Source organism: Triticum aestivum, chromosome 7B (genome assembly GCF_018294505.1).
Source record: "Triticum aestivum cultivar Chinese Spring chromosome 7B, IWGSC CS RefSeq v2.1, whole genome shotgun sequence".
Taxonomy (NCBI): Eukaryota; Viridiplantae; Streptophyta; class Magnoliopsida; order Poales; family Poaceae; genus Triticum; species Triticum aestivum.
The window spans coordinates 632,761,755-632,785,999 of record NC_057813.1 but is presented as its reverse complement, the minus strand read 5'-3'; the positions used below and the strand labels follow the sequence as shown (position 1 = coordinate 632,785,999).

Here is a 24,245-nt window from a genome sequence, read left to right as displayed (position 1 = left end):
CACCCTTGGTCTTCCTCTTTTGTCTTCTTCGCCTACCTTCTCCATGTATGTAGCGGCCACGGGAGAGCAGCGACTGACTCACTGTCGCTGGGTCACTCGTCTCTCTTTCGCGGGTCATCACGCCACACACACTAAGAAATTCGTTGTATTTTTGTGCAAACGAGAAAACATGTGAAATTATACAGATAATAAGTTTAGGATAATGTGAAAATAAAATAAAAGTAAATGTAATTGCGCTTAACATATTTTGATCTTAAAAACAAAGAATATACATATTCCCTCTATTCCAAATTATATGATGTCCACCCTGGCCCCTATGAAAGCTACGTCACCTGTTGGCACTAATGAGCATTATCACCTCTGTCATTGTACACTTCAGTGAACTTCTTGGACAATGTCTATCAATGAGAGAATATATATTTTATTGTGAAACAATATAGCTTTCACATAAAAAGAATACAAATAAAAATCATGTGTGTTGCAAGGAAACAAGATCGTCTGGAAATAAAATAGGGGCGCACGGTACAAACGCCCCACCCCTAAAACTAAAACACGAGCAATCTAGGTTCCAAACAAGCAATGATGACCTTGCAAAACTAGTGTGTAACCCACCCCGCTATCATAGTCGAGTATAAATGCAGAACCTGCGACTTCTAGACGACATTTGTCCATCAGAAAATTTCCATTTTCTTTCTAGAAATAACATTGTACAACAACAACAAAAACAACAACACCACCAACAACAACAACAAAGCCTTTAGTCCCAAACAAGTTGGGGTGGGCTAGAGGTGAAACCCATAAGATCTCGCGACCAACTCATGGCTCTGGCACATGGATAGCAAGCATCCACGCACCCCTGTCCATAGCTAGTTCTTTGGTGATACTCCAATCCTTCAGGTCTCTCTTAACGGACTCCTCCCATATCAAATTCGGTCTACCCCGACCTCTCTTGACATTCTCTGGACGCTTTAGCCGTCCGTTATGCACTGGAGCTTCTGGGGGCCTACGCTGAATATGCCCAAACCATCTCAGACGATGTTGGACAAGCTTCTCTTCAATTGGTGCTACCCCAACTCTATCTCATATATCATCATTCCGGACTCTATCCTTCCTCGTGTGGCCACACATCCATCTCAACATACGCATCTCCGCCACACCTAATTGTTGAACATGTCGCCTTTTAGTCAGCCAACGCTCAGCGCCATACAACATTGCGGGTCGAACAACCGTCCTGTAGAGCTTGCCTTTTAGTTTTTGTGGCACTCTCTTGTCAACAAGAATGCAAGCTTGGCGCCACTTCATCCATCCGGCTTTGATTCGATGGTTAACATCTTCATCAATATCCCATCCTCCTGCAACATTGACCCCAAATATCGAAAGGTGTCCTTCTGAGGTATCACCTCCCCATCAAGACTAACCTCCTCCTCCTCACACCTAGTAGTACTGAAACTGCACAAAAAATCTCCCCAAACAAAAACTTAGCTATGTTAAAGAAACCTTGAAAAGCACATCAAGTACTGTTCCACTACATGATGCTAAGAATGATATAATTCAGAAAATAAGGCCTCCTTTGGTCTGGAGGAATTTTGTAGAAATCTCATAGGATAAGATTTTTGTAGGAATTTTTTTATCCCTTTATTTATTGGTAGGAATAGAATCTTATTCCTACGTAGAAATTCTTTGTATCCTCCATATTCCCTAGAAAAATAAACATTAGCCTAGATTCAACGGAAAAAATCATATGACGTGAACCAAAGGGTATCTTCTTTCTTATTCATAAAATTTGAGATACATGTCAATTTTATTTTGCATGATTTTTCTATTCTTATAATTTTCCTATCCTATAAAACAAAGGAGGCTTAAAAGAGTTAATCATATGGCTAGTCAATGATGAGGTCAGTCCACCTTTGGTCTTCCTCTTTTGTCTTCTTCGCCTACCTTCTCCGCGTATGTAGCGGCCACGGGAGACTGACTCACTGTCACTGAGTCACTAGTCTCTCTTTCGTGGGTCATCACGCCACACACACTAAAAAATTCATTGTATTTTTGTGCAAACGAGAAAACATGTGAAATTATACGAATAATAAGTTTAGCGGATAATGTGAAAATAAAATAAAAGTAAAGGTAATTGTGCTTAACATATTTTGATCTTAAAAGCAAAGAATATGCATATCCCCTCTGCTCCAAATTATATGATGTCCTAAATTTCTTTGATTCAAATGTGTATATCCGCATTTTAATATGTTTGTCCACTCATTTCAGTCCTCATGTAGTCCATATAGAAATATCAGAAACATATTACAAAAGTGAAGGAGGGAGTACAATAGTTACTAAATTAGGTTCACATTTGACTTCTGATTCAAATTTAAATGAGTAGCCCGGTGCATGTAGCTCCCACTTACAGTAGTCCGGGAAAAGGTCCGACCACTTTGGGTCTATCATACGCAGTATTTCCCTGCATTTCTACATGAAACTGTTTCCAAGACTCCCGTGACCTAGTGGTCACCAAGGCTCCTCTTCATGTTTGGACAAAATTCTTATTCACGCTATGTTAATTTTTCCTTTGCCAATTACTCTTTCCGTTCAGAAATACTTGTCATTGAAATGAATGTATCTAGATATGTTTTAGTTATAGATACATCAATTTTCATTCATTTTGATGACAAGTAATTCCGGATGGAGGGAGTAGTAATATACGAACCACCTTCCACATTAAGAAACATTGGGGGAAAAAATACCTAAAGCACTTTTTTACTGCACGGTGATAAGAAATGATAAGGAAATAAAGAGTTAACCATATGGCTAGTCAATGGCTGGTCAATGATAAAGTCCACCCTTCGGTCTTCCTCTTCGGTCTTCTTCCCCTTCTCCGTGTCCATATGTAGCTGCCACGGGAGAGCGGCGACTGACTCACTGAGTCACTGGTCTCTCTGCCGGTCTTCCCACTCCTCGGCCATCCCGTCCACCGCAAATCCATCGCAGCTACCGCCGGCGGGGAGCATCTCTCCTTCGCCGCCCGCCGTCCGGCGCCGTAGTGACGGCCGGCCGCCGCCAGATCTGGGGTCAGGCGAGAGAAGGAGACCCACCAATCTCGAATCCACCATTTCCCTCTCTGCGTAACAGAGGGATTCGGGCGGCGCGCGCATCGCCATTGCTCGGGACTCGGGAGCTCTAAGCCAGGTACACACAGAACACAGTCCCGTAAATGGCGCCTGGTTAATTTAATTTGCGAATGCCGATTCTAAGCCATGACCCGCTCATCTCACGGATCGAGACAGCCAGCCAGCCAGCCAGCCATGGCGGACCTGGCGGTCGGGCTGTCCAAGACGGTGGTGGCGGAGGCGCTGACCAAGGTGCAGTCGGCCATCGACGAGGACAACAAGCTCCGGCACAAGGCGCAGCGGGACCTGGTGACCATCACCCTCGAGTTCGAGATGATGCAGTCCTTCCTGAACGTCGCCAACGGCGGGAGGGCCGCCGCCATGAACAACCTGGTGAGGACCTGGGTGAGGCACGTCCGCGAGCTGGCCTACGACCTGGAGGACTGCGTGGAGTTCGTCGTCCACCTGGACGGCAAGCCGGTCTTCTGGCGCCGCCTGCTCCCGGCGTGCGTGGTCGGCCCGCTGCCGCTGGACCAGGCGGTGGCGGAGATAGAGGTCATCAAGGGCAGGGCCGAGGAGCTGAGCGCCTGCTACTCGCGCTACAGCTGCATCGGCGAGCCTGTCTCCAACCTCGTCATGCTGCAGCAGCAACAGGCTTCCGGCCGGGCCGCCGACGCAGCAGCGGCCGACATGCTAGTCGAGGCACGGGATTCGGCGAAAAGGCAGCAATTCCTGGGTGATCTCGCCCAGTTGATCACCAACAAGGATAAAGACCTTCAGGTGATCTCGGTGTGGGGAACATGCGGTGATCTTGGGACAACCTCCATCATCAGGAAGGCGTACAATGATCCGGAGATCTGCCGGAGCTTCGCCTGCCGCGTCTGGGTGAAGCTCATGCATCCTTTCAATCCCCACGAGTTCGTGCGGCGGTTCATGGCACAGGTCTACGCCGCAGACGCTTGCGTCGACAAGGAAGGAGCAGATGTTGGTGTACATGTCCTGACGAAAATGGAGGCCATGCAGGAAGATGTGGGTGTGCTCAGACGTGAGTTTGTGCAGGAAGTCAACACCAAGACTTACCTCGTTGTGTTGGAGAACCTAACTGACATGGTAGATTGGGATGCTGTGAGGACGTTCCTACCTGACATGAAGAATGGCAGCTGGATCATCGTGTCGACGCAGCAATTTGAGATTGCAAGCCTGTGTATCGGACATGCTTACCAACCACTGGAGCTCAAGCAGTACTCACCTGAGCACTCGGTTTGTGCATTCTTCAAGGAGGTAATTAATTAGGCATGAAACAACATCAGTTACGTTTGCGAAATATTTTTAACTTTTTTTTTCATTTTACTTGGCAGTTTAATCTGGACATGATCACAATACCAGTAACTACCTTTGATCATTTTTGTACATGTCTTCGTCGATATATGCAAATAAATGTGAAGAGAAACCTATGATAGAATTGTCATCTGCCATGTCTAGTTAGTAGTACTATAACATTAGCTAATTAAACTTTAGAAGCTCCACTGCACTTAATGAATTGCTTAATCTTTGATCATCAGAGCAGAGTTGATCACATCAACAATGAATTCTTTTCATATGATGGTTAACAACGGATAATTTTTTGGCTGGTATTGAATGGAACACCTACAACTGTATTGGTTTGTCCTGTAATATTAACCACACCACATGCAAGCAAACAGTGATTTAGCCTCATATCATCAACTTTATTAGTAGTACTCAAGATTTGAACCAAGAAGTGTTTATTAGTTGGTGCAGTTTTGTAGCTCCAATGATGAGCCAGACAACATCCCAATTGGTCGATATAATTTCTGTAAAGTTGTCATGTTTCACATGGTGTGCAAATTTTAAATTTTGAAAGGAACTTATAATGTGAACACTGAAACCTGGACCTGCCACTGAATGCAATAAAGATATCCTTACTATAAATATACATCAATGTCCACTAAGTCCACTAAGAACTCCAGTTTCACAAACAATTATGTTCAAATGCACAATTTAACACAACCTTAATTCACATGTTTAACCGAGTTAGACACCGTTTAATTCTAGCAAGACTCCTTTTCTACCCCCCAGGTCCCATGTGTCAAAAAGTATGGTCATATTCACCGTGGATGTAGCTTCTTTTGCAAGAAATAGATAGCTAGCCAAGGAAATATATTTTAAGTTCTGTATGTACCTTGCCTCAGTCCTTGTGTGTTAACATCTCTTCCCACATCCAGGGTTCTCAAGACTATGGACCCAAAGAAGAGAAACCAGTGGTGTGTGAAGTGAGCTCAAATTTGTCCTTGGAAAAAATTCCCTCCTCCAATATTAAAGGGATTGAGGACTGGATGGAAAATTATCCCCTTGTTGGACGTGAGTTAGAAATGAATGAGCTTCGCAGCTATACAGCCAGGGCACGTTTCAGCAATTCTCCAGTTATCTCTGTTTGGGGGATAGCTGGCATTGGGAAATCAGCTCTTGTTAGAACCTTGTACTATGACAGAATGCTTCACAGCAACCAATTTAACAAGTACAGTTGGGTGGATGTATCACATCCATTCAATTTAAGGGATTTTTCTCGGAGCTTACTTTTGGATCATCATTCAGAAAAGGATCCCATTAAAGAGTGCCGGGAGCTACTGAGCCAAAACCAGTGTCTCGTGGTTATTGATGATCTCCAGTCCAAAGAAGAATGGGACTTAATACAGTCTGCATTGGTATCTAGACCTTCTTCAAGTGTTATCATTGTTATTACAACTGAAGCCAGCGTTGCCACATATTGCACAAATAACGAAGGGCAAGTATTTAATGTCAAAGGTCTAGAAGCTGTAGCGGCCATGGATCTCTTCAGGAAAGAGGTGTGTTTTCTTACAAGCTATATTATGTAGCTTCTCTTTGTTCTTTGAGGAAGCTACAATATTTAGCTAGCTCCTTGGACGTATGCTGTCACAAACATAACACTTCATGCATGAGTTTGCTTCGTCCTCCTTCACTCACAGAATCAAAACTAAGGACTGCGCTTCGGTGCCTTAAGGCACCTGCCTTTGTGCCTATGACATGTGGGCCCAACAGGTGGCTGGCCAACATGCCAGGGACCCAAAGGCAGGTGCCTTTACGGCACTGAAGCTGCCTCCCAAAACTATATATGTTAGCCTATGTACATTGGATGCACAGAACCAACAGTTATTAAATGAGTGCATTTGCATATCCAGAATGTCAGCCTGGAGGCTCTAAACATTTTAAATATACGTGGAAAATAATAATTCAAAACGGTAGCTGATGTTCAACTTTGATATAATGTGTCCTCATGTCACTTGCAGAAAAATTAAAATATTACAAATGAGTGCATTTTGTATATCCAAAACGACATCCTGGAGGCTCTGCACATTTTCAATATATGTGGGAAAAATCAAAACAGTCGTTGATGTTCAACTTCTATATAGTGTGTCCTCATGTCACTTGCAGAAAAATAAATAAATAAAGTATGATGTTCTGTGAACCGTTAAAATAATAGAGCTCGAATCGTTTTATGTATGAAGAAAGATCTTGCCTTTCATGTACAATATTCATGTATTTTTCATGTGCAAATGGTATACTATGGTGTATATCTACGACAATTAATGTATTTTTAACATGTGCAAATCATATTTAAGAAGCTTTGGAATGTGTAAAATATTATGGATGGGTAAGTAAGTAAGTAAACAACGGTAATATCAATAGAAGAAGACGTAGTCTCTAACATGTACAATTTTAAAGTTTATCTTTTATTTCAATTAAATATGACATCATCATATTATGACTACCTTTTCCTGATTGATTTCGTGTATCAGATAGTTTGTGTGTTTAGTTGTTAAAGTTAGAGAAGTATTAATGTGCACATTTTCTAATATGACATTGTTTAACTAGGGGTGGCTGTTTCTCCAAGGCGAATTTATTGTTCGTGATTTATAGGTTAACTTACAAATGTGTGGATGGATAGTTTCATTTGTTTCTGCAAATGGTCATTAAACTTACGCATGCATGTACCATACTATTTGCAGAAATTGTAGATTGCTCACTACATTCTACAACCAAAATATCGGAATTTAATTAACACTTACCATGCTAATTAACTGATGTTGACTAATGTTAAAATTGTTTGAACAATAGGTACATAGGAAGAATCCTTCATCCCCTTTAAAGGACCACGAAGATATGGAGCTAGAAGAGCTTATTTTGAAGTGTGGAGGTCTTCCCAAAGTGATAGTTTCTATAGCTGCCTTATTGGCCACACAGACAGTAACATTGATGGATACTGTTCGCTCATTGAATCAAAAATTTATGCAGCATCTAGAGACCAATCCGGATTATGAGTGTCTCAAGGGCCTGTTTGATTGGATGCACTCGTACTTCCGTACTTGCCCAGATTCACTCAAGCCATGCATCTTCTACCTGTCAATTTTTCCTCGGCACCACGGCATTCGGCAAAGGCGACTAGTAAGGAGGTGGATTGCAGAAGGTTACTGTAGAGACAGTGATGAAGAATCTGCTGTTGACAGAGGGGAGAACTTCTTCTCCAAGCTCCTCGAGCTGAGCATAATTCAGCAGATACCACAGTTAGTCACCACTGCATACAATGACACCAGCATGGTCTCGTGCCAGGTCAATGGCTTCATCCGCGAGTACATTGTCTCGCGCAGAATGGAAGAGAACCTTGTGTTTGAACTCGGGCCCAAGTGCGTCCTAACCACCCACCGCACAGGGAGACACCTTATCATATTGCGAGACTGGGACAGAGACAAGATTGTGTTTGAGAGCATCGACTTCTCACGGCTACGCTCGCTGACAGTGTTTGGAAAGTGGGAATCATTCTTCGTCTCCAAAAGTATGAGGCTGCTTCGGGTGCTTGATCTGGAGGACGCACTGGGTGTAAAGGATGAAGATCTTGAGAAGATGGTGAAGCGGCTGCGTCGCCTGAAGTTTCTCTCTTTACGAGGATGCGGTGAGATATTCCATCTGCCAAGCTCGCTCGGCGATCTCAGGCAGCTCCAGACTCTGGATGTGAGGCACACCTCCATACTCAAACTGCCAGCGAGCATCACAAGGCTACAGAAGCTTCAGTATATCCACGCCGGCACCACCGTCCGAGCATCAGCGCTGCCTGCCCCATCCAGCAGGTTGCCAAAGTTCCACAGACGCCGCGGCCTGTTTGGTATCAAGGTGCCCAAAGGGATCGGAAAACTGACGGCGCTGCACACGCTCGGCGTCGTCGACGTCGGTGCTTCAGGAGGGAAGGCCGTCGTGGAAGAGCTCAGGAAACTCACCCAGCTGCGCAAGCTCGGAGTGTCTGGCATTAGTAGGCATAACAGCAAGGACTTCTTCTCTGCAACCTCAGGCCTTGTGCATCTGGAATCCTTGCTGGTGCGGCTGGGCAAGGACAGCCAAGGCTGCCTGGACGAAATCACCCTGCCATGGGAGAACCTCCGGAGCCTCACACTCCACGGGCTTCAAGACAAGCTGCCACCATCAGAGAACCTCAGCAAGCTCATGAAGCTGGATCTGGAGATGGACGCCTTAAAGGAAGACGACATCGAGTTCCTAGCCAACCTATCGGAGCTATGCATCCTGCGTCTCCGAGTCGGACAGCTTCAGGATGGTAAGCTCCATTTTCACGCCAAGATGTATGGGGAGGAGCTGGTCACCTTCAAGAAGGTGAAGATCCTCGAGATCGCCTCCGGCGCCAGCGAGCTACACGTGACCTTCGGGTCGAGGTCGATGAAGAGCCTCGAGCTGCTGAAGATCGACTGCTCCAGCGCGTCGTACCATCTCACGGGCCTGAATTTTCTGTCCGAGCTCAAGGAGGTCTTGCTCCAGGGTACCAATGATGAGGCGATCAAGAGCAACTTGGAGAGCCAGCTTGCCAACCATCCCAAGGCGCCTACCGTGAAGCTGGAGGAACTGCCGCGTTCATCCTGAAGGGTTGACGCCATCTCTGTTTATTTCACTTGTTTTCGCTTACCACGAGCTCTGATCCAGTCGCTGCAATCAGTCCTTCAGCTTGTTTACCTTTGTTTTTTTGTGCATCAGTACTGTTGTTGAAATCTTGACTGTTACAAGTTACAACCATGTGTTCCTTGAGAAATGTACTACGTTCAATTCTCATATGGGTACTTGGATACGTGCTCATCTTCAAGGTGAGGCATGGTCGATGTGAATGCTGATGTTGGGAACGAGCCTGTTACCAGCAATATAACATCATCTTGCTGGGGAGGCCTCGGCAGGGCCCGAGCACCCAGACTCTGCTGTCATGTGCCACAACTCACACCATGCCTTCGCTGTCTCCAGCTTTGTGTCCGCCACCAATGTGCCACGCTCCTCCATCGACCTTCGCCGCCGCCGCGGCAGGCCGGAACCGACGGGGATGCCCCATCCAGGGTCTAAGGAATCCGCCGTCCAGCCACTGCCGCACGTGCCACGAACATATCTTTCAGATGCAAACACATTTTGAGCCATGTTACCACTGCTCAAAATAAAATGAGCCTGGAGTCCGCCACATCACCCATCAGCCAGTACACAGCTAACAGTCTTGGTACCGGGCACAATGGAACTTGCTGGTTTGGCACCTGTAGAACCATTGTCCAAAAACATTTATCATTTGGAGCATCCGAACCAGAGTCTGAGACATCATAGGGTCCCCATATGCAAATCGAACAAACTCAAGCTTGAGATGCAGAATTTCAAATAAACCAGTGTCTAGGGTAAAACAAAAAAGGAACTTTCCAGGAAAAATTCCTTGGTTCCAAATGGTGCATTAAAAAGAAAATTTACATTTCCATCTTCCTCTGACACAAATGTATGTATTGCACAGTGCTCCATCCAAACAAACTATCGGTTCCAGATTATTGCATCAACACAATGACCTCAGATACCTCTGCCTACATAGGATTCACAAAGCCAGACACAGAGCCTTTAAAAATTAGCATTGGTTCAAATCTCGATCAGCAGCACAGAATCGATGCGATCTCTGGACCCTAGGTATGCTCATCTGGTTGCGCATAGACAAATGGTGCCCATTAATTCGAGCATCATAGATGTACGGACCTCGATAAATTGCGGCCCATGTAAGACCTGTACCGAAGGCACGGACACTTCATGATCCTTTCAGCACAAACACCAACATGGCAACAACAGTAAGAAATGGTTAGATTTGCAGGGTCAACCAAATGCCTGTGCAGATCATGTGTATCTGCCAGACTGTCACCAACTCAACCAAATGCCTCTGCAGATCATGTCTACTCAGAGTGTAGACATGAACTGTACAGATCATGATGAATTGCTTTATCTGTGAAATAACTGCAGAGATGTATGCATTTTCTGACAGTAAACTCAATGAAAAGATGGCTGGATTGGTATAATCACTCATCAACAAACTGGTTGTTGTTTACCACCAGACCGTCTCTTGCTTCACCACCACCCTGGATCGCAAAAATGTACCGACTTTGTGAGAAATCATGCTGAGACAGTACATGATAAGAGAACTATATAACAAAACTAACTTTATGGTAGTTATATTCATTTCGTAATGCAAAAATAATTCAAAGACAAGTCAAGTGCAAATGCTTTGTAACATGCAATGCTCCTATAATATAGGGATTCTGACAGTATGGAAAACTTCAGATTCCAGATCGAACAAGCACCGGTATGACTTCCTGTGAGCATGCAGCAAATCTGGCCAACCAGATTTCAGCTACTCAGAGTGCAGAAATGAGTCTCCCAAGGGTTTATAGGGGCAAGTGCACATACATGCGCAGCAGTTAAAACATAAACTTTCATGTAACTATTTTCCAATTTTTTTAGTTTTTTTGTGCAGCACCTCGTTATGCGCAGCTGACGAACTTCGCCTTCTGACTTCCAGTTCGATGCCTATGGAGGAACATCAGCATTTTCATGGTTGCATACAGAAACTTTCATGTAACTATTTTCCAGTATTTTTAGTTTTTTGTGCAGCTGACAAACTTCGCCTTCTGACTTCCAGTTCGATGCCTATGGAATCAACATTTTCATAGTTGCATTAGTTAATAGATCAACCATTAGATCTCCCAACCTAGTAGATACTAACCTAGTTGACAAGTTTTTTCATACTCCTTCCAAAGATTCATCTATAACAAACCTAACTGTTACACAATCTCACAAATGCGGCATCTTTCAGAGGATCCACCGAACAAGCAGTATACATTTCTTTTCTTTTTGAGAGAGAGAACAACCAGTAGACAACAGAAGTCTGAATGCAAGAAACTGCACATATCTGAAAGTTAGTGCAGGGCTTGGAACTGCAACAAATGATTCTGAATTGTGACCGGGTGCTGGAGGAGATGAAGATAATCACTGACCTAGATGTGAGACGTACAAATTTAGAGGGCTTGGGAAAGCAAGATGCTTTATGACTGAGTTCACATATTGAAATAGTCAGTGGATCTAGTGATTTGATATGTAAAAGTAAAACTGTGCCACAACAAAGAATGAAAGTAATAAAAGCCATCCATCAGTCTCATATACTTCTTCAACTTGCTGGAGAACCAGCCTAGTCTGCCAGAAGCCACGGTACGGTAGGCCCCGCCACTCACAGGTTGTTGCCATGATAGAGCCCTAGAACCATTAGTCAACTCAGCTCAGTCACTGCTCAAGCTTTAAATGAACCATTAGTCCACTCAACTCGATCACTGCTCAAGCTTTAAATGAAGCCCAGTCATCAAGATTTTTTATACCCGCCTGCTTCACAATTGTCTCCAGTTTCTTACATCTTCCGAGAATAATTACTATTAAAGTTCACCCTGTTTAGTCTTGGACCAACTAATCTCCCCTGCACCTCTTTCCACATAAGCCCTAATCTCCCCTGCACCTCTTTCTACATATAAGCCCGCCCATAACATTAACGAGCAGCACAATCACACTGCGCCCAGTCCCAGTGCTCCCTCTCTTAACACCACCAAAACCATGGGCCAGGCTAGGGCTTACCTCCTAGCCTCCCTAGCGGCATTCTACCTCGTCGCCCTGGCCACCCCTCAGGTCACTGCCGACATCACCGACGAGGTCAATCTCCTGTGGGGCAAGTGCAACGTTGTCCGTGATGGCGCCGGCCGACAGACTGTCGCGATGAGTCTCGACCGCAGCACAACCTCCGGATTCAGCTCGAAACTCAAGTACCTCTTTGGGAGGATTGACATGGAAATCAAGCTCATGCCCGGGAACTCAGCCGGCACAGTGACAACATTTTATGTAAGTGATGGACTGATTAACGTCGTTTGTGTCAACTTGTCAATACTAAGACTAACCATCTTGCATTGCAATCTGGGAACAGATGATGTCGGAGGGACCATGGCAATACCACGATGAGATCGACCTTGAATTCTTGGGGAACAGCACCGGCAACCCCTACACCCTGCACACCAATGTGTATGCCAGAGGCGTAGGCAGCAGAGAGAAGGGGTACCGGCTTTGGTTTGATCCCTCCCAGGACTTCCACACCTATAGCATCATTTGGACCCAACAATACATCCGGTGAGCCCCACTCCTATCTACTCGATTCTTGTTCAACCTAATACCTGCTTAGCTAAGCTAACCCCTCCTATCTAAATAGCATCTGGTTCCAAATGAAGCATGAATGCTCAGTTTAGTCGGACATGTTAAATAATTTTTAGATCGAAAAGGTATTTGCATGCACTAAGCCTAGCTCATATGGATGTTGCTGGGTTGCAGAATCCTTGTCGATAACAAGCTGCTCCGGCAGATCAAGAACCAGATGATGTTTGGTGCCCCCTATCCAAACTATCAACCAATGAGGGTGTACAGCACCATCTGGAATGCAGATGACTGGGCGACACAGGGTGGGCGGGTCAAGACTGACTGGTCACTAGCGCCGTTCACAGCATACTTCCGGAACTACAAGGCCACCGCCTGTTCTCCAAGCTCCAAGGCCTGTGGCCAGAGCTCCCCTGGTTCGTTCGGCACGGAACTGGACCAGACGCAGCAACAGCAACTGAAGGAGGTGGCTGCCAACTCCAAGGTCTATGATTACTGCGATGACTCAAAGAGGAGGATTGGGTCCCCCAAGGATTGTGAGTCACAGTAGAAGTGATTCAACTAGCAGATACAAAAGAAAAGGTGCATTGGATTATTTAGTCCATTTTTTCGGAACATGAACATTGTATTCAGTTTACTTGCGTAGGTACCATGATTGCTGCTGTACCTTCATAGATAACTGGCAAGCTCAACAATGGTAAAAACAACTTCAGCCCTTTTTTAGTGTGTTTTTTTTCCCGATAAAGGGTGCTTTCTATTGACTCATAAGGTCATATCAAAGGTATAGGCACAACGAGCACACACCTGGCCTCTGCATTACTAGGATGCAGACATCCAACAGCAACGCACACACAGTGGATTACACACCTGCAAAGAGCACAGTCCATCTTAAAAGATCACCCACTCATGTTTTTCCGGCGCATCTCATGGACGGTCTCATGTAGGATAACTGCTCGATGTTTCTTCCTTGCATGAATGTAGTTTGAGACAGGTGGACCACGTGGTCAGCCGCCGCGTTGAGGCTATCTGTGGCTACCTTTATGAAAATTTTCAAACTGACTCTCAGGAGACAAATCGGCCTGTGTGGGTGTGGGGTACAGACGAGCTCGTGGTCAGCCGCCGCGTTGAGCCTATCTGTGGCTACCTTTATGAAAATTTTCAAACTGACTCTCAGGAGACAAATCGGCCTGTGTGGGTGTGGGGTACAGACGAGCTCATGGTTGAGCTTGGTTGCCGCCGCCAGGTTCAGGGCGACGGTGTCCATGCCAAGAGGCGGCTTGAGGCATGGGGTGGCTATGGAGGAGGGAGGCGGCAACGAACTACGAGAGCGGGCAGCGTGGTGCAAGATTTAAAGGGGTATTATTGGGTATCAGTTAGAGAACGTTAATTCCCAAAAACGTAAATCAAGATTAGTGTTGCCCTCACGGCGTAATACTAGGTTACTAACATACAAACAATTTGTTGGAGTTGCCACTTTAAATTTTAGCTACATATATGTATTGTTCCTGAGACAATGTGTGTGGGGAAGCATGGCAAAGAGATGTATACATACACTAACGTAAATCAAGATTCCTTTTGGGAGCACCTACAGGTCAGACGCCTGATTCTATTTATTTATTTTTGCTTTCAGTCGATTACCTCTCTATCCCAAGTTCCCAACCGTTGGATTTCATGAATTTCAATCCAACGGCTGCGGCTCTTTTTCCTCCTCCCGGCCGATTTCTTCTCCTTCCACCTCCTGCCCCCTACCCCCTGTCTCTCCTCCGCCGGTAACGTCACGGGCGGCTGCGGCGTCCCCGTTTAGAGCTTGGGGCTTTGCCGCTCTCCTCGGTTGCAAAATCAGCTGACGTAATCTCTATTCTTGGGCAAATGAGTAATACAAATGTGGATTCTTTTTAGTTTCAGAATACTTTTCTAGTTCCTAGGTAAGGAGAAGCAGATGTGAAGTGCATGATGGACTGTTACAGTAGCGGATTAACATGCAAACAAAAAGACAGGTCGCCGGCCCTCGACGACGTGACATCCATCACTAACCTGAATGAAGGCCCTGCGGCGTGAGAGCGGGCGCATTTCCTGAAAGGTTTGGCAGTCTGCGGCATTTAGCAGAAGGATTTAACAGGTACACACAGCACAGAAAAACAGTGCCATCTAATTAACTGCAAATCACAAGCCTGTTGCTGATGGATCAGTTTCAGTGAACACTATAAAGCTCTGTGTTGCCAAGCGTGCGTAAATCAATGTCGCTGCATTCCGACGATACCGTCATGTGGGTCGCGCACAATTTCCCTGTTATCAGGCTACGCGTGCTGGGGGTGCAGACTGCAGTGCCATTTTGCCCTGGCCCAACGACCTATACAGAACACCAATACAGTGCCCTAGGGCTGCACACCACACTGCCCCAGATCCTCCCGAACAACTCGCCGGAGAGGAGCCGCGGGGGCAGCCCAGCCCGGGCCCCAGGGGCGAAACGAATCAGGCGCAGTCACGCGCGCGCGTGCACTCTGGCCGGGAGCAAAACCCTAGGGCAGCCGCCCGCCAGCGCCCCCACGGACTCGAACCAAAACAGTAGAGGACGTCCCCCGAGACCAGGAACACGTCCGGGGCTACACAATAAGCTGGGGATTGTGCGGGGAGGGGAGGGAGGGAGGGAGGGTTGTGCGGGTGCGTACGCGACGATGAGGCTGAGCTGGTGAAGCTGCCGACGCGGGAGTGGCTGGCGCTGGCGGGCTTGTGCGCCGTCACGACGGAGTTCCTCGTGCTCATCCCCGCCGACACTGCCGCCGCCGGAGGAGGCTTCTGGGCTCTGAGCAGCGGAGGAAGGAGAGGGGCGATTCGTTTTTATTATTTTTAGCGGAGAGGGGCGATTCGTTTCCACAGTGGTCGAACGGTCGATTGAGTGGGCCAAGTTTCAGCCGGCCCGCGCTACGTGTAACATGGGCCTGGGCCGTGTTTCATTTGGGCCACATCCATGCGAGGGCGGCCATGGATAGTGGATAATGTGCGTAGAACTCTTTCTCAAAAAAAAAATGTGCGTAGAACTGGGCGTGTGGTTATGTTTTCGCCTAAAAAAAACAATCCACGGACGGACATTTCTCAAACCAAAAAAAAAACATCTACAGTTGGACTTGGTATAAATCCGAGTCCTCAAACGTCTGACCGGTTAAGCCTCAAATTTCTGCATCTACATTCGGATACCTCATACTAAAAATCCTAAATCCATACAAAAACATGCAAAGAAAAATTCCTGCATTCTCGTAGATCAACTAGCCTACTCCTCGTCGTAGATGTCCACTCCCTCTGTGCTCGGCACCGGATACATGAGCGGCAGCCGCAGCTCCAGCTCCTGCGGCTCCTCCTGGTGGCCTGCGCATCAATCTTCGCTTCGACCTCGTCGAAGAGGGCGTTGGTCGCTGCCCGTTCCTGCCGGATGAACCGCCGGTTGGCCTCCACATAGGGCTCATTCTGGATGGACTCCAGGATGGCATGCTGCTCCGCCATCTCGTCCACTTGGCCGACGGTGAAGTCCGCCTCCGCTTACTCCATGTTGAAGCCCGAAGCCAGCGCCAGCTCATGCTCCGCCTCCTCGTCGTCCTCCATCGGAGCCGGTTGCTGCTCCTCTCCCTCCTCATCTGCCGCCCGCTCTTCCTCCTCCTCCACCTGCTCCTTCTCCTCCTCCGGCTCTGGCGAGTCCGGAGGTAGCCCGGCAGTGATGCGAGCGGCATGCGGCGCTTTGCCCGAATTTCCTATTGGATCTCGTACCGACGCTCTGGCATGAGCATGGCGTAGGTGGTTATCTTCCTCCGGACCATGGCGAAGCCAGACAATGTGGGAAGAGAGCTAGAGCGGGAGAGAGGAGGTGGATGGGCTCGGGCTGGCGGCGCGAAGAGGGAGGAGGTGGATGTGATAAGGTTGGGGGACACCGACTATTTTAAATAGCCGAATTTGTCCTTGGGCGTCGAACCGGACTGATGCCATGCGACGTTCACACCCCTACCGGAGGAGACGTCTGTCGGACCGCCGGATTTTCGGGCGATCCCATGTAGGACCCCGACGTCAGTCCGACGTGGCGGACGCGCCCAGGTGCCCCATATCTGGATTTGAAGGGCGCCGGTCAGCCTAATCGTTTGAGGGCCATTTGAGGCGCCCCTGTGGGTCAAAATTTCATGACCGGTCAGTGCCCGGGCGGCCCGCCCGAGCGTATGAGGCTGGTTTGGGCTGCCCGACTGTAGATGCTCTAAGGTCAACTCCACCGCGTGACCCCATCTTGTCCGGGTGCGTCCGTTTGGGGTAAAACGGACGAATAGCGCGGCCCAACGCGCGGCCACAAATGGACAAATGTCTGGAATCCGTCCGTTTTCGACCCATCCCCGACCCAAAGTTGCGCTCGGTTTGGGGTGAAACGGCCGCGCGCGGACGGCCGCGACGCACGCCCTTGTCCCCCCATGGCCCGCCTGTCGGGGACACTAGCAGTCCCTCCCTCCCAACGCTTCGACCCTCTCTCTCTCGCCCCGCCCCGCCGCCAGCGCCGCCGCTATTCTCCGGCCGCCTCCGCACCGCGCAGACCCTGGCCGTCCATACCAAACCACGTGTAGACATGGCCACCACCACGCCCGCGCTTTCGCCGTAGTTTTGACCATCGATCGGAGGAGGTTTGATCGTCACCGTCTTTGCCGGTGGCAGAGGAGACACGACAGCCGACAACGTGCCACGGCGGCCGCGGCAGCTTCTGACGGCTCCAGAGCGGCCAGTAGCCAGCCGACAACCACCCCTGCTGCGTCCAGGTGATCATCGCGGCCTCTTCGCCACCACGACCGCAAGGTGTTCGACATTTTGCCCACAAAGGTATGGATAGTGGAGATGAGTTCTTCTTCCACCACTTCCTTTGTTCATCGGATGATTCGCCGTCGGATGATGAAGATCTTGTGGTGGCTGCACTGGTCGTTCACGACCACATTCAACAGCAGCTTCCTCGGTACAGGGGGTCAGTCCCTGGCCATGCTCCCAACCTGAACCGCAACAAGGAGAGAGGCCACGCCCTGCTCTATGCCGATTATTTTTCCAACAAACACTACAAGAAATATGTCAACTAGTGACCTTCTGTCAGTGACCCTGGAAGAATTGGTCATAGATCTATGACCATTTCAGACCAATTGGTCAAAAGCTGTTCGGGGGGCTCCAAACCCTAAACCATTGCGACCATTTTAGTCAGAAAGGTCGTAATTTCCTTACACGAAATGGTCACAAAGCAAACAGTACTAGTCCGCTGCCTTATTTCTAGTTGTTAATGACCAATATAGATGGTCATAGCCTTGTAGATTGTGGTGGGTTGTGATGACTAGGTGCCATCTCATCAGTTTTGCCTATGTGTCATGTCCATGTGGCAGTTTTTGCCCTAGGTTGTGAAGCAACCTATATTTATGTTATTCCAAAAATTCCCAAAAAATTCTCATAAATGTTTTGGATCATATCTTCATCAAATATGTCAAAAACATTCCTTGCCTAGTTCAAAAATAATTCAAAAATATTCATTTTCCTATTCTGTTCAGAGCAGCACTTTGTGAAGGAAGTACCACTTTGGCATTGTCCAAATGGTATCCATTTTCTACAGTGCTTTTCTATGCCTAAATAACCATCCTCCACCAAATGCCAGCTCAATCCATTCATTATTTTGAGCCCAGCTTCAACATTCGTATTTATGTCCAATGTGGTACTTTGTAAAGCAAGTACCACCTAGGCTCCTCCTTTTGAGGTGAAAATTTGTGAAGACGGTCTTCTTAGTAACTAATCATCCTCAGCCAAAACTCACGCCCATTAGCCATGTGCATTTCCCGTACCGCAAACCAAACACTTGGCTGCTTATTCATGTTTGAGCATCGATCGGTCTCCTCGTGAGGATCTTATGTTGTGATTTTCTTCCTAGCACCTACCTAGGGAGTGCCCAACCCAGTAGACATGCCTAGGCCGCACAGAACACATGGCAATGCCACGGTCACGCGGTGACCACGTGGCGAGCATGCGAGCTTACGCGCTTTAGAGTTGGGGCCCTCGGCCACCGTCGATACCTCGATGTCTCGCCATCAAACCATGTATTTCTCATTAAATAGATACTTATTTACCTATAAATGATTTTTAGAAAAAATAAAGAGCAAACTATGAGGCAGCTGCAGTTCAAATTTGACCCGCTTCCAGCTGAATCGACGGGAATTTGTCTTTTTCATCAGAGGTGGATCAAAACTTTTGACACCCAACCATTTTGTCAATTGTGCATTAAATATGTCCTAATATTTTATAAAATTGATTAGGTCCAAATTTGCAACAATTATTTGGTAGGTCCTTAACAAAAAAACCTCATTTGGGGCACTCGGAAAATGGAAAATGGCTCTTGTGTGCAATGAAAGTGAAAACTCCCTTAGGCAACATTGTTTGGAATTCCAATATGCAGCCTTGTGCACAATATGAGATCATTTGAAAAAACTATGCCATGAATGTGGCCATAAGATTGATCATTTGGCTTGAAAGCCATGAATCTTCACGCATGATAGCTCATTTCTGAGAACACTTTTTTAAAATAATTACCGTATTACAAGTTTATTATTTTTCCTGAAAACTTGGTCATATATAATGACACAATGCGAAGGTTTTCCAATTTTTTGATTTTTTTGAATTTTTTGCGCCCGTTTCAAAATGCGGTCAAACGGCGGGCTTGACCGTTCTGAGCTAGTGGTTGAATCTTGGAAAACTTTTGATATTTCTCTGATTAAATAGATACTTATGTATCTAGAAATGATTTTTGGAAAAAATAAATAGCAAACTATGAGGCAGCTGCAGTTCAAATTTAACCCGCTTCCAACTAAATCAGCGGGAATTTGTCTTTTTCACCAGAGGTGGATCAAAACTTTTTACACCCAACCATTTGGTCAATTGTGCATTAAATATGGCCTAGTATTTTATAAAATTAATTAGGTCCAAATTTGAAACAATTATTTGGTAGGTCCTTAAAAAAAACCTCATTTGGGGCACTCGGAAAATGAAAAATGGCTCTTGTGTGCAATGAAAGTGAAAACTCCCTTAGGCAACATTGTTTGGAATTGTAATATGCACCCTTGTTGACAATATGAGATCATTTGAAAAAACTATGCCATAAATGTGGCCATAAGATTGATCATTTGGCTTGAAAGTCATGAATCTTCACGCATGATAGCTCATTTCTGAGAACATTTTTTTAAAATAATTTCTGTATTACAAGTTTATTATTTTTCCTGGAAACTTGGTCATATATAATGACACAATGCGAAGGTTTTCCAATTTTTTAATTTTTTTTAATTTTTTATGCCCATTTCAAAATGCGGTCAAAACGACGGGAATGTCCGTTCCTAGCTAGTGGTTGAATCTTATAAATTTTTTTTGGTATTTCTCTGATTAAATAGATACTTATGTACCTAGAAATTATTTTTTGAAAAAATAAAGAGCAAACTATGAGGTAGCTGCAGTTCAGATTTAACCCGCTTCTAACTGAATCGGCGGAAATTTGTCTTTTTCACCAGAGGTGGATCAAAACTTTTTACACCCAACCATTTGGTCAATTATGCATTAAATATGACCTAGTATTTTAAAAAAATGTTTTGGTGCAATTTTGCAATAATTATTTGGTAGGTTCTTCATAAAAAAACATCATTTGGGGCACTCGAAAAATGATTAAAAATAGCTAGAAAGATGAAAAATGCGTACAAATTGGTCCTTATCCATAAAATATGGTCTAATTCTAGTGAAAATTTATGTGGGGTACCATTTTGCAAAATATTTTTGATAGCTACTTCACAAAATCCCTCTAGTTTTTGCACTTGGAAACTCTTTTAAATCATTGATTTTCCGAACCAAATCAGAACCATTCCCACGGATCGATGACATGGCACTCATCCATCCATCCATCCATCTCACCATCCCACATCCATCCGTCCATCCACCCCACCGCAGCACAAACCCTAGCTCACATCACACCCCTTCCCCCATCGCACCCTTCTCCCCCCATCTGCTCGCCGCCGCCGCCACCTCCCGATCCAATCTCACCCCACCGCCTCCCGATCCACCGCCGACCTCGCCGCCATCCTCACTCACCGCCGACCTCGCCGTCCTCCTCACCCACCGCAGCCGACCTCGTCGCTCCCTTCCCTCACCATCTCTCCCTCGTCTCACCTCACCGCGAGCCCCGCAACCCAATCCATCGCCGCCTCCCTTCTAGATCCATCACCGCCACCGCCACCTCCCTCCGGCGGAGCTCGCCGTCGTTCATGCCCTCCCCCACGCCCCCTCCTCTCACCCCTCCCCTTCCCTCACCACCCAACCGAACCAACCAGCCCACTAACCCGAAGAGAAAAGCGAGCGGAGGCGAGATGGCGACCGGACGCGAGGCCGGCGAGGCGACGCCGGGGGAGGAGGAGGAGCAGAGGGAGTGGGCGGATCTGACGCCGGTGTGCCTGGCGAAGGCGTTCTCACGGCTGGGCCTGGAGGACCTGTGGCGCGGTGCCATGGCGTGCTGCCGCTCCTGGCGGGTGGCCGCGCGCTCCCGGCCAGCTCTCTTCGCCGTGCTCGACCTCCGCTCGGCTTTCGAGGCCGTCGGTGCTGCACTTCTGGGCGCCGCGCTCGACCCCACCACGCACACCGTCTCTCCCGCAACCACGCGCCGGCCAGGTTCGCCGCCTAGGCGACGGGTGGGAGGATCCGTCAGAGGAGGGGGCGCGGAGGGAGAGGAAGGCGGAGATGGCGCAGAGCACACTGCCGAGAAGCTGCAGAGCCAGGCCTCCCCCGACGACGAGTTCGAGAACGAGAAGTTCGAGCTCCAGAAGGTCAATAATCCCTCTACTTCATAGCCACAACTTCATTCTACTACCGCGGCGTTGTTGATTGCAGATTGCCTGTGTAGTACTGATGCAGCACATGTACACAGCCACAAAAGCTCCCCAATCCCTGTACACAGTGACACTGCAGAACCAAATTAGCATGAACAGAGGGGATTGGATCGAACCAAGCCACACACTGGTAGCTAGTCTAGTACGGACAGTTTGTTATTATCCCATTCGTGCCTATTTTTTTTGTAGAATTAGCTACTTACAGAAAGTGGGGAAGGAGACTGATCATATTTGGGGCTGTGTTTGCAGGCGGTAGTAGACTAGTAGTGCAGGGTTAAACTGGAATTCCTGCCTACTAGTGGTTTACTGTACTTTATAGGGTGTCTCCTTAGAGTTGGGATTGATTTTCAGTGACAACGGTTTCGATTACAAGTTAGTCTGAATTACCAAAAATAAGCTCTATATTTTATTTTTCCTGCAGGATCTGTTCCATGAGGTTGAAACTGTGGATGTCTACTCTTCCATAAGCTGTCTGGATCTTCATACTCTTGCTGTGCTGGCAAACTCCACCCTGTCCAGCTCAAGGTTCTATTTCTTTGTTTTTCATGTATTTTGGTAATTTTGCTGTGAGGAAATTAACACGATAGCAGTGAGCCTTAACTACCTGAACTTTATGTACCTGATGTAGAATAATGTCACTCTGCATAGTAAGATTCATGATTATTTTCTGGGTTTCACTAATTATTTATACGTTAATTTTATTCTCCTGCATCGCATTGCTGTTCAGAGTTGGAAGAATTTCAATTCCTGATGTAGATCTAGTGCTCAATAGTTTCTGCTTGCTATGCCTCCGAACATCAATGCACATATGTTGGAAGAATTTTGTTTCTTGAACATCAATGCTTGAATTACTTTAGAACATTTCTAATTCCTTTTATAAGTTCCGACCATATTTGATACCTTCTTAAATCTTAATGCTTACCCTGGTTTGTTTCTTTCCAGGTTGGAATGTCTATTGACCCAAAGCTGTTTCTGTCAAACTTCCCAACAGTCTCTTTGATATTAGGTCTCTTAATTATTGGAAAGACACTAGTAGTAACATTTATTGGTAGAGTGTTTGGAGTTTCCACCATAGCTGTCATTCGGGTTGGTCTTTTGTTTGCACCTGGTGGGGACTTTGATAGCTATGTTCCTCCTCCTTTACTGTTTAGTAGGCAGGCAGAATACCCAAGTACTACTTACTTCTTGAGCATCGCCTACATCAGCCAAAGGCTCTGAAAACTGGTTATTAATCAAAAACTGAATTGTTTTGTTGTGCAATATATTTACACATGAGCCAAACACCCTGATTCTTACTTACCACTATAAATAATTGTCTTCAAAGAGGGGTTGGATTTCCTTTTTGATTTGCAATCTGCATCGCCTAGTAATTACTAGTATGTTTCATTTTGGGGGCAATGTATGTGGTTGTTTCACAGGTACCAACTGTACATTTGATGTGCCTGTGATTGAGCACCAACCAGCTTGTTAGTTTCGCAGGTACTACTTGTTAGTGCATTTCGATCTGAACATGTTGGCATGAGCGTCTCAATTAATTTACAGTAGTATATATATGCACGTTTCATCTTAGTCTCTCGGCAAGTATTTATGAGTGTCTCAATTAATTTAGTATGTTTTGCTATCTGTACTTGGATAGAAAAGCTAAAATCTGTATAGTGCTCTGTGTGTAATACCAAGTTGTTCCTGTTATTTACAAACTGATGTTCTTATACACTGATCCACAACACTTACATTACACATTTGAAATTAATTAAAATACATCTAAACACAGTGCTTCAACACAGATTTATCCTATGATTATACCTGAGACATTAGTTTGTTTTTATGCTTTTGTTTCCCATAGTGCTTCAAGCTTGTTTATTAACTCGATTTGTTGTTATTCTGTTTAACAGGAGCAGAAGCAGCTCATATGACTCTATTGTTGTTCTTGACCTGCTGTTGCTGCTGTTGTAGGAGGAGCACGCCTAGGAGAAGAGAGGTCTCATTCCACTTGTTTGGAAGAGAAGACGATGAAGCATGGTGGTTATCTGGATAATCTGCCTTGTGTTTTGGTTGTACTTTGTACCTAGTTATATTGTATTCTGTAGTAGTCAGCACATTCTGGAGCAGAATCTAGTGAAGTTGTAAAACTGTAAGAAATGTGAGAAATATACTTTGTACCTAGTTCTGTTTCATTTGAAATATTTGTCATTTGTGTACTGTGAGAAATGTGAGAAATGGAAAGCTGATGAGTTCTTTGATAAAAAGCGATGTGGCTCCACTGCTAGGAAAAATCTGACAATTGGGACCCATCTAAAAATTGGACCACAAAAAACCCTTGAAAATAAAAATGAAATGGACCGCAAAAGGCTATGCCTAGAAAATAAAAAGGCCAAATTGTTGGGCCAGGCCCATGTAGCTAGAGAAAATATATAGTAAAAAGGCCGAATTGTTGGGCTAGGCCCATGTAGAGAACCGAATTGGACCGGACTGAATCTTGTGCCACATCAGCTTGCCACGCTGGATGCCTACGTGACCTGGGGAGGTTGCTAGTGACCAAAACACCACAGTGGACATATTTTGGTCATAAACATCTACGACCATTCCAGAAGAAAAGTCGCTATAGTCAGTTTACGACTGCCAGCTTTTGACCTTCTGTTTTTGGTCACAAAAAGGTCACAAATGAAAAACGATG

The 24,245-nt window shown here is 46.2% G+C and overlaps 3 protein-coding genes and 1 long non-coding RNA gene across 5 annotated transcripts; 3 read left to right on the top strand and 1 right to left on the bottom strand.

The window, feature by feature from the left end:
- The first annotated feature begins 2,850 nt into the window (after positions 1-2,850).
- LOC123161178 (disease resistance protein Pik-2) lies at positions 2,851-9,250 on the top strand. Of its 2 annotated transcripts, none has more exons than XM_044579027.1 (4): positions 2,851-3,180; positions 3,279-4,382; positions 5,345-5,965; positions 7,257-9,250. In XM_044579027.1, exons 2-4 carry the CDS (start codon positions 3,297-3,299, stop codon positions 9,060-9,062), a joined length of 3,513 nt encoding a protein of 1,170 aa, XP_044434962.1. In that variant the 5' UTR covers positions 2,851-3,180; positions 3,279-3,296; the 3' UTR covers positions 9,063-9,250. The 2 variants fall into 2 exon arrangements, with proteins under 2 accessions (XP_044434962.1, XP_044434961.1); XM_044579026.1 differs by having other exon boundaries at positions 3,269-4,382.
- Positions 9,251-9,808: 558 nt separating this feature from the next.
- LOC123161180 (uncharacterized) lies at positions 9,809-15,490 on the bottom strand. The gene is made up of 2 exons (XR_006480577.1): positions 15,335-15,490; positions 9,809-10,561 (listed from the first exon to the last, which is right to left on the bottom strand). It is a non-coding gene; the product is annotated as an uncharacterized lncRNA (long non-coding RNA).
- Positions 11,975-13,381, top strand: LOC123161179 (xyloglucan endotransglucosylase/hydrolase protein 24). Its single transcript, XM_044579028.1, has 3 exons — positions 11,975-12,362; positions 12,445-12,644; positions 12,843-13,381. The coding sequence occupies exons 1-3, from the start codon at positions 12,081-12,083 to the stop codon at positions 13,213-13,215; spliced, it is 855 nt and encodes a 284-aa protein (XP_044434963.1). The 5' UTR covers positions 11,975-12,080; the 3' UTR covers positions 13,216-13,381.
- Positions 15,491-20,690: 5,200 nt separating the features above from the next.
- Positions 20,691-23,769, top strand: LOC123160100 (uncharacterized). Its single transcript, XM_044577920.1, has 3 exons — positions 20,691-21,508; positions 21,993-22,096; positions 23,525-23,769. The coding sequence occupies exons 1-3, from the start codon at positions 20,954-20,956 to the stop codon at positions 23,604-23,606; spliced, it is 741 nt and encodes a 246-aa protein (XP_044433855.1). The 5' UTR covers positions 20,691-20,953; the 3' UTR covers positions 23,607-23,769.
- Positions 23,770-24,245: the final 476 nt, after the last annotated feature.

What these genes read in the sequence shown, in the direction of transcription:
- LOC123161179 (XM_044579028.1), top strand. Translation starts at nt 12,081, where the DNA reads ATGGGCCAGGCTAGGGCTTACCTCCTAGCCTCCCTAGCGGCATTCTAC. An exon ending in GCACAGTGACAACATTTTAT is followed by an intron (nt 12,363 to 12,444) that starts GTAAGTGATGGA and finishes ATCTGGGAACAG; the next exon opens with ATGATGTCGGAGGGACCATG. An exon ending in TGGACCCAACAATACATCCG is followed by an intron (nt 12,645 to 12,842) that starts GTGAGCCCCACT and finishes GCTGGGTTGCAG; the next exon opens with AATCCTTGTCGATAACAAGC.
- LOC123161178 (XM_044579027.1), top strand. Translation starts at nt 3,297, where the DNA reads ATGGCGGACCTGGCGGTCGGGCTGTCCAAGACGGTGGTGGCGGAGGCG. An exon ending in TTTGTGCATTCTTCAAGGAG is followed by an intron (nt 4,383 to 5,344) that starts GTAATTAATTAG and finishes TCCCACATCCAG; the next exon opens with GGTTCTCAAGACTATGGACC. An exon ending in TGGATCTCTTCAGGAAAGAG is followed by an intron (nt 5,966 to 7,256) that starts GTGTGTTTTCTT and finishes TTTGAACAATAG; the next exon opens with GTACATAGGAAGAATCCTTC.
- LOC123160100 (XM_044577920.1), top strand. Translation starts at nt 20,954, where the DNA reads ATGCCCTCCCCCACGCCCCCTCCTCTCACCCCTCCCCTTCCCTCACCA. An exon ending in AGAAGTTCGAGCTCCAGAAG is followed by an intron (nt 21,509 to 21,992) that starts GTCAATAATCCC and finishes TTTTTCCTGCAG; the next exon opens with GATCTGTTCCATGAGGTTGA. An exon ending in TCCACCCTGTCCAGCTCAAG is followed by an intron (nt 22,097 to 23,524) that starts GTTCTATTTCTT and finishes CTGCTGTTGTAG; the next exon opens with GAGGAGCACGCCTAGGAGAA.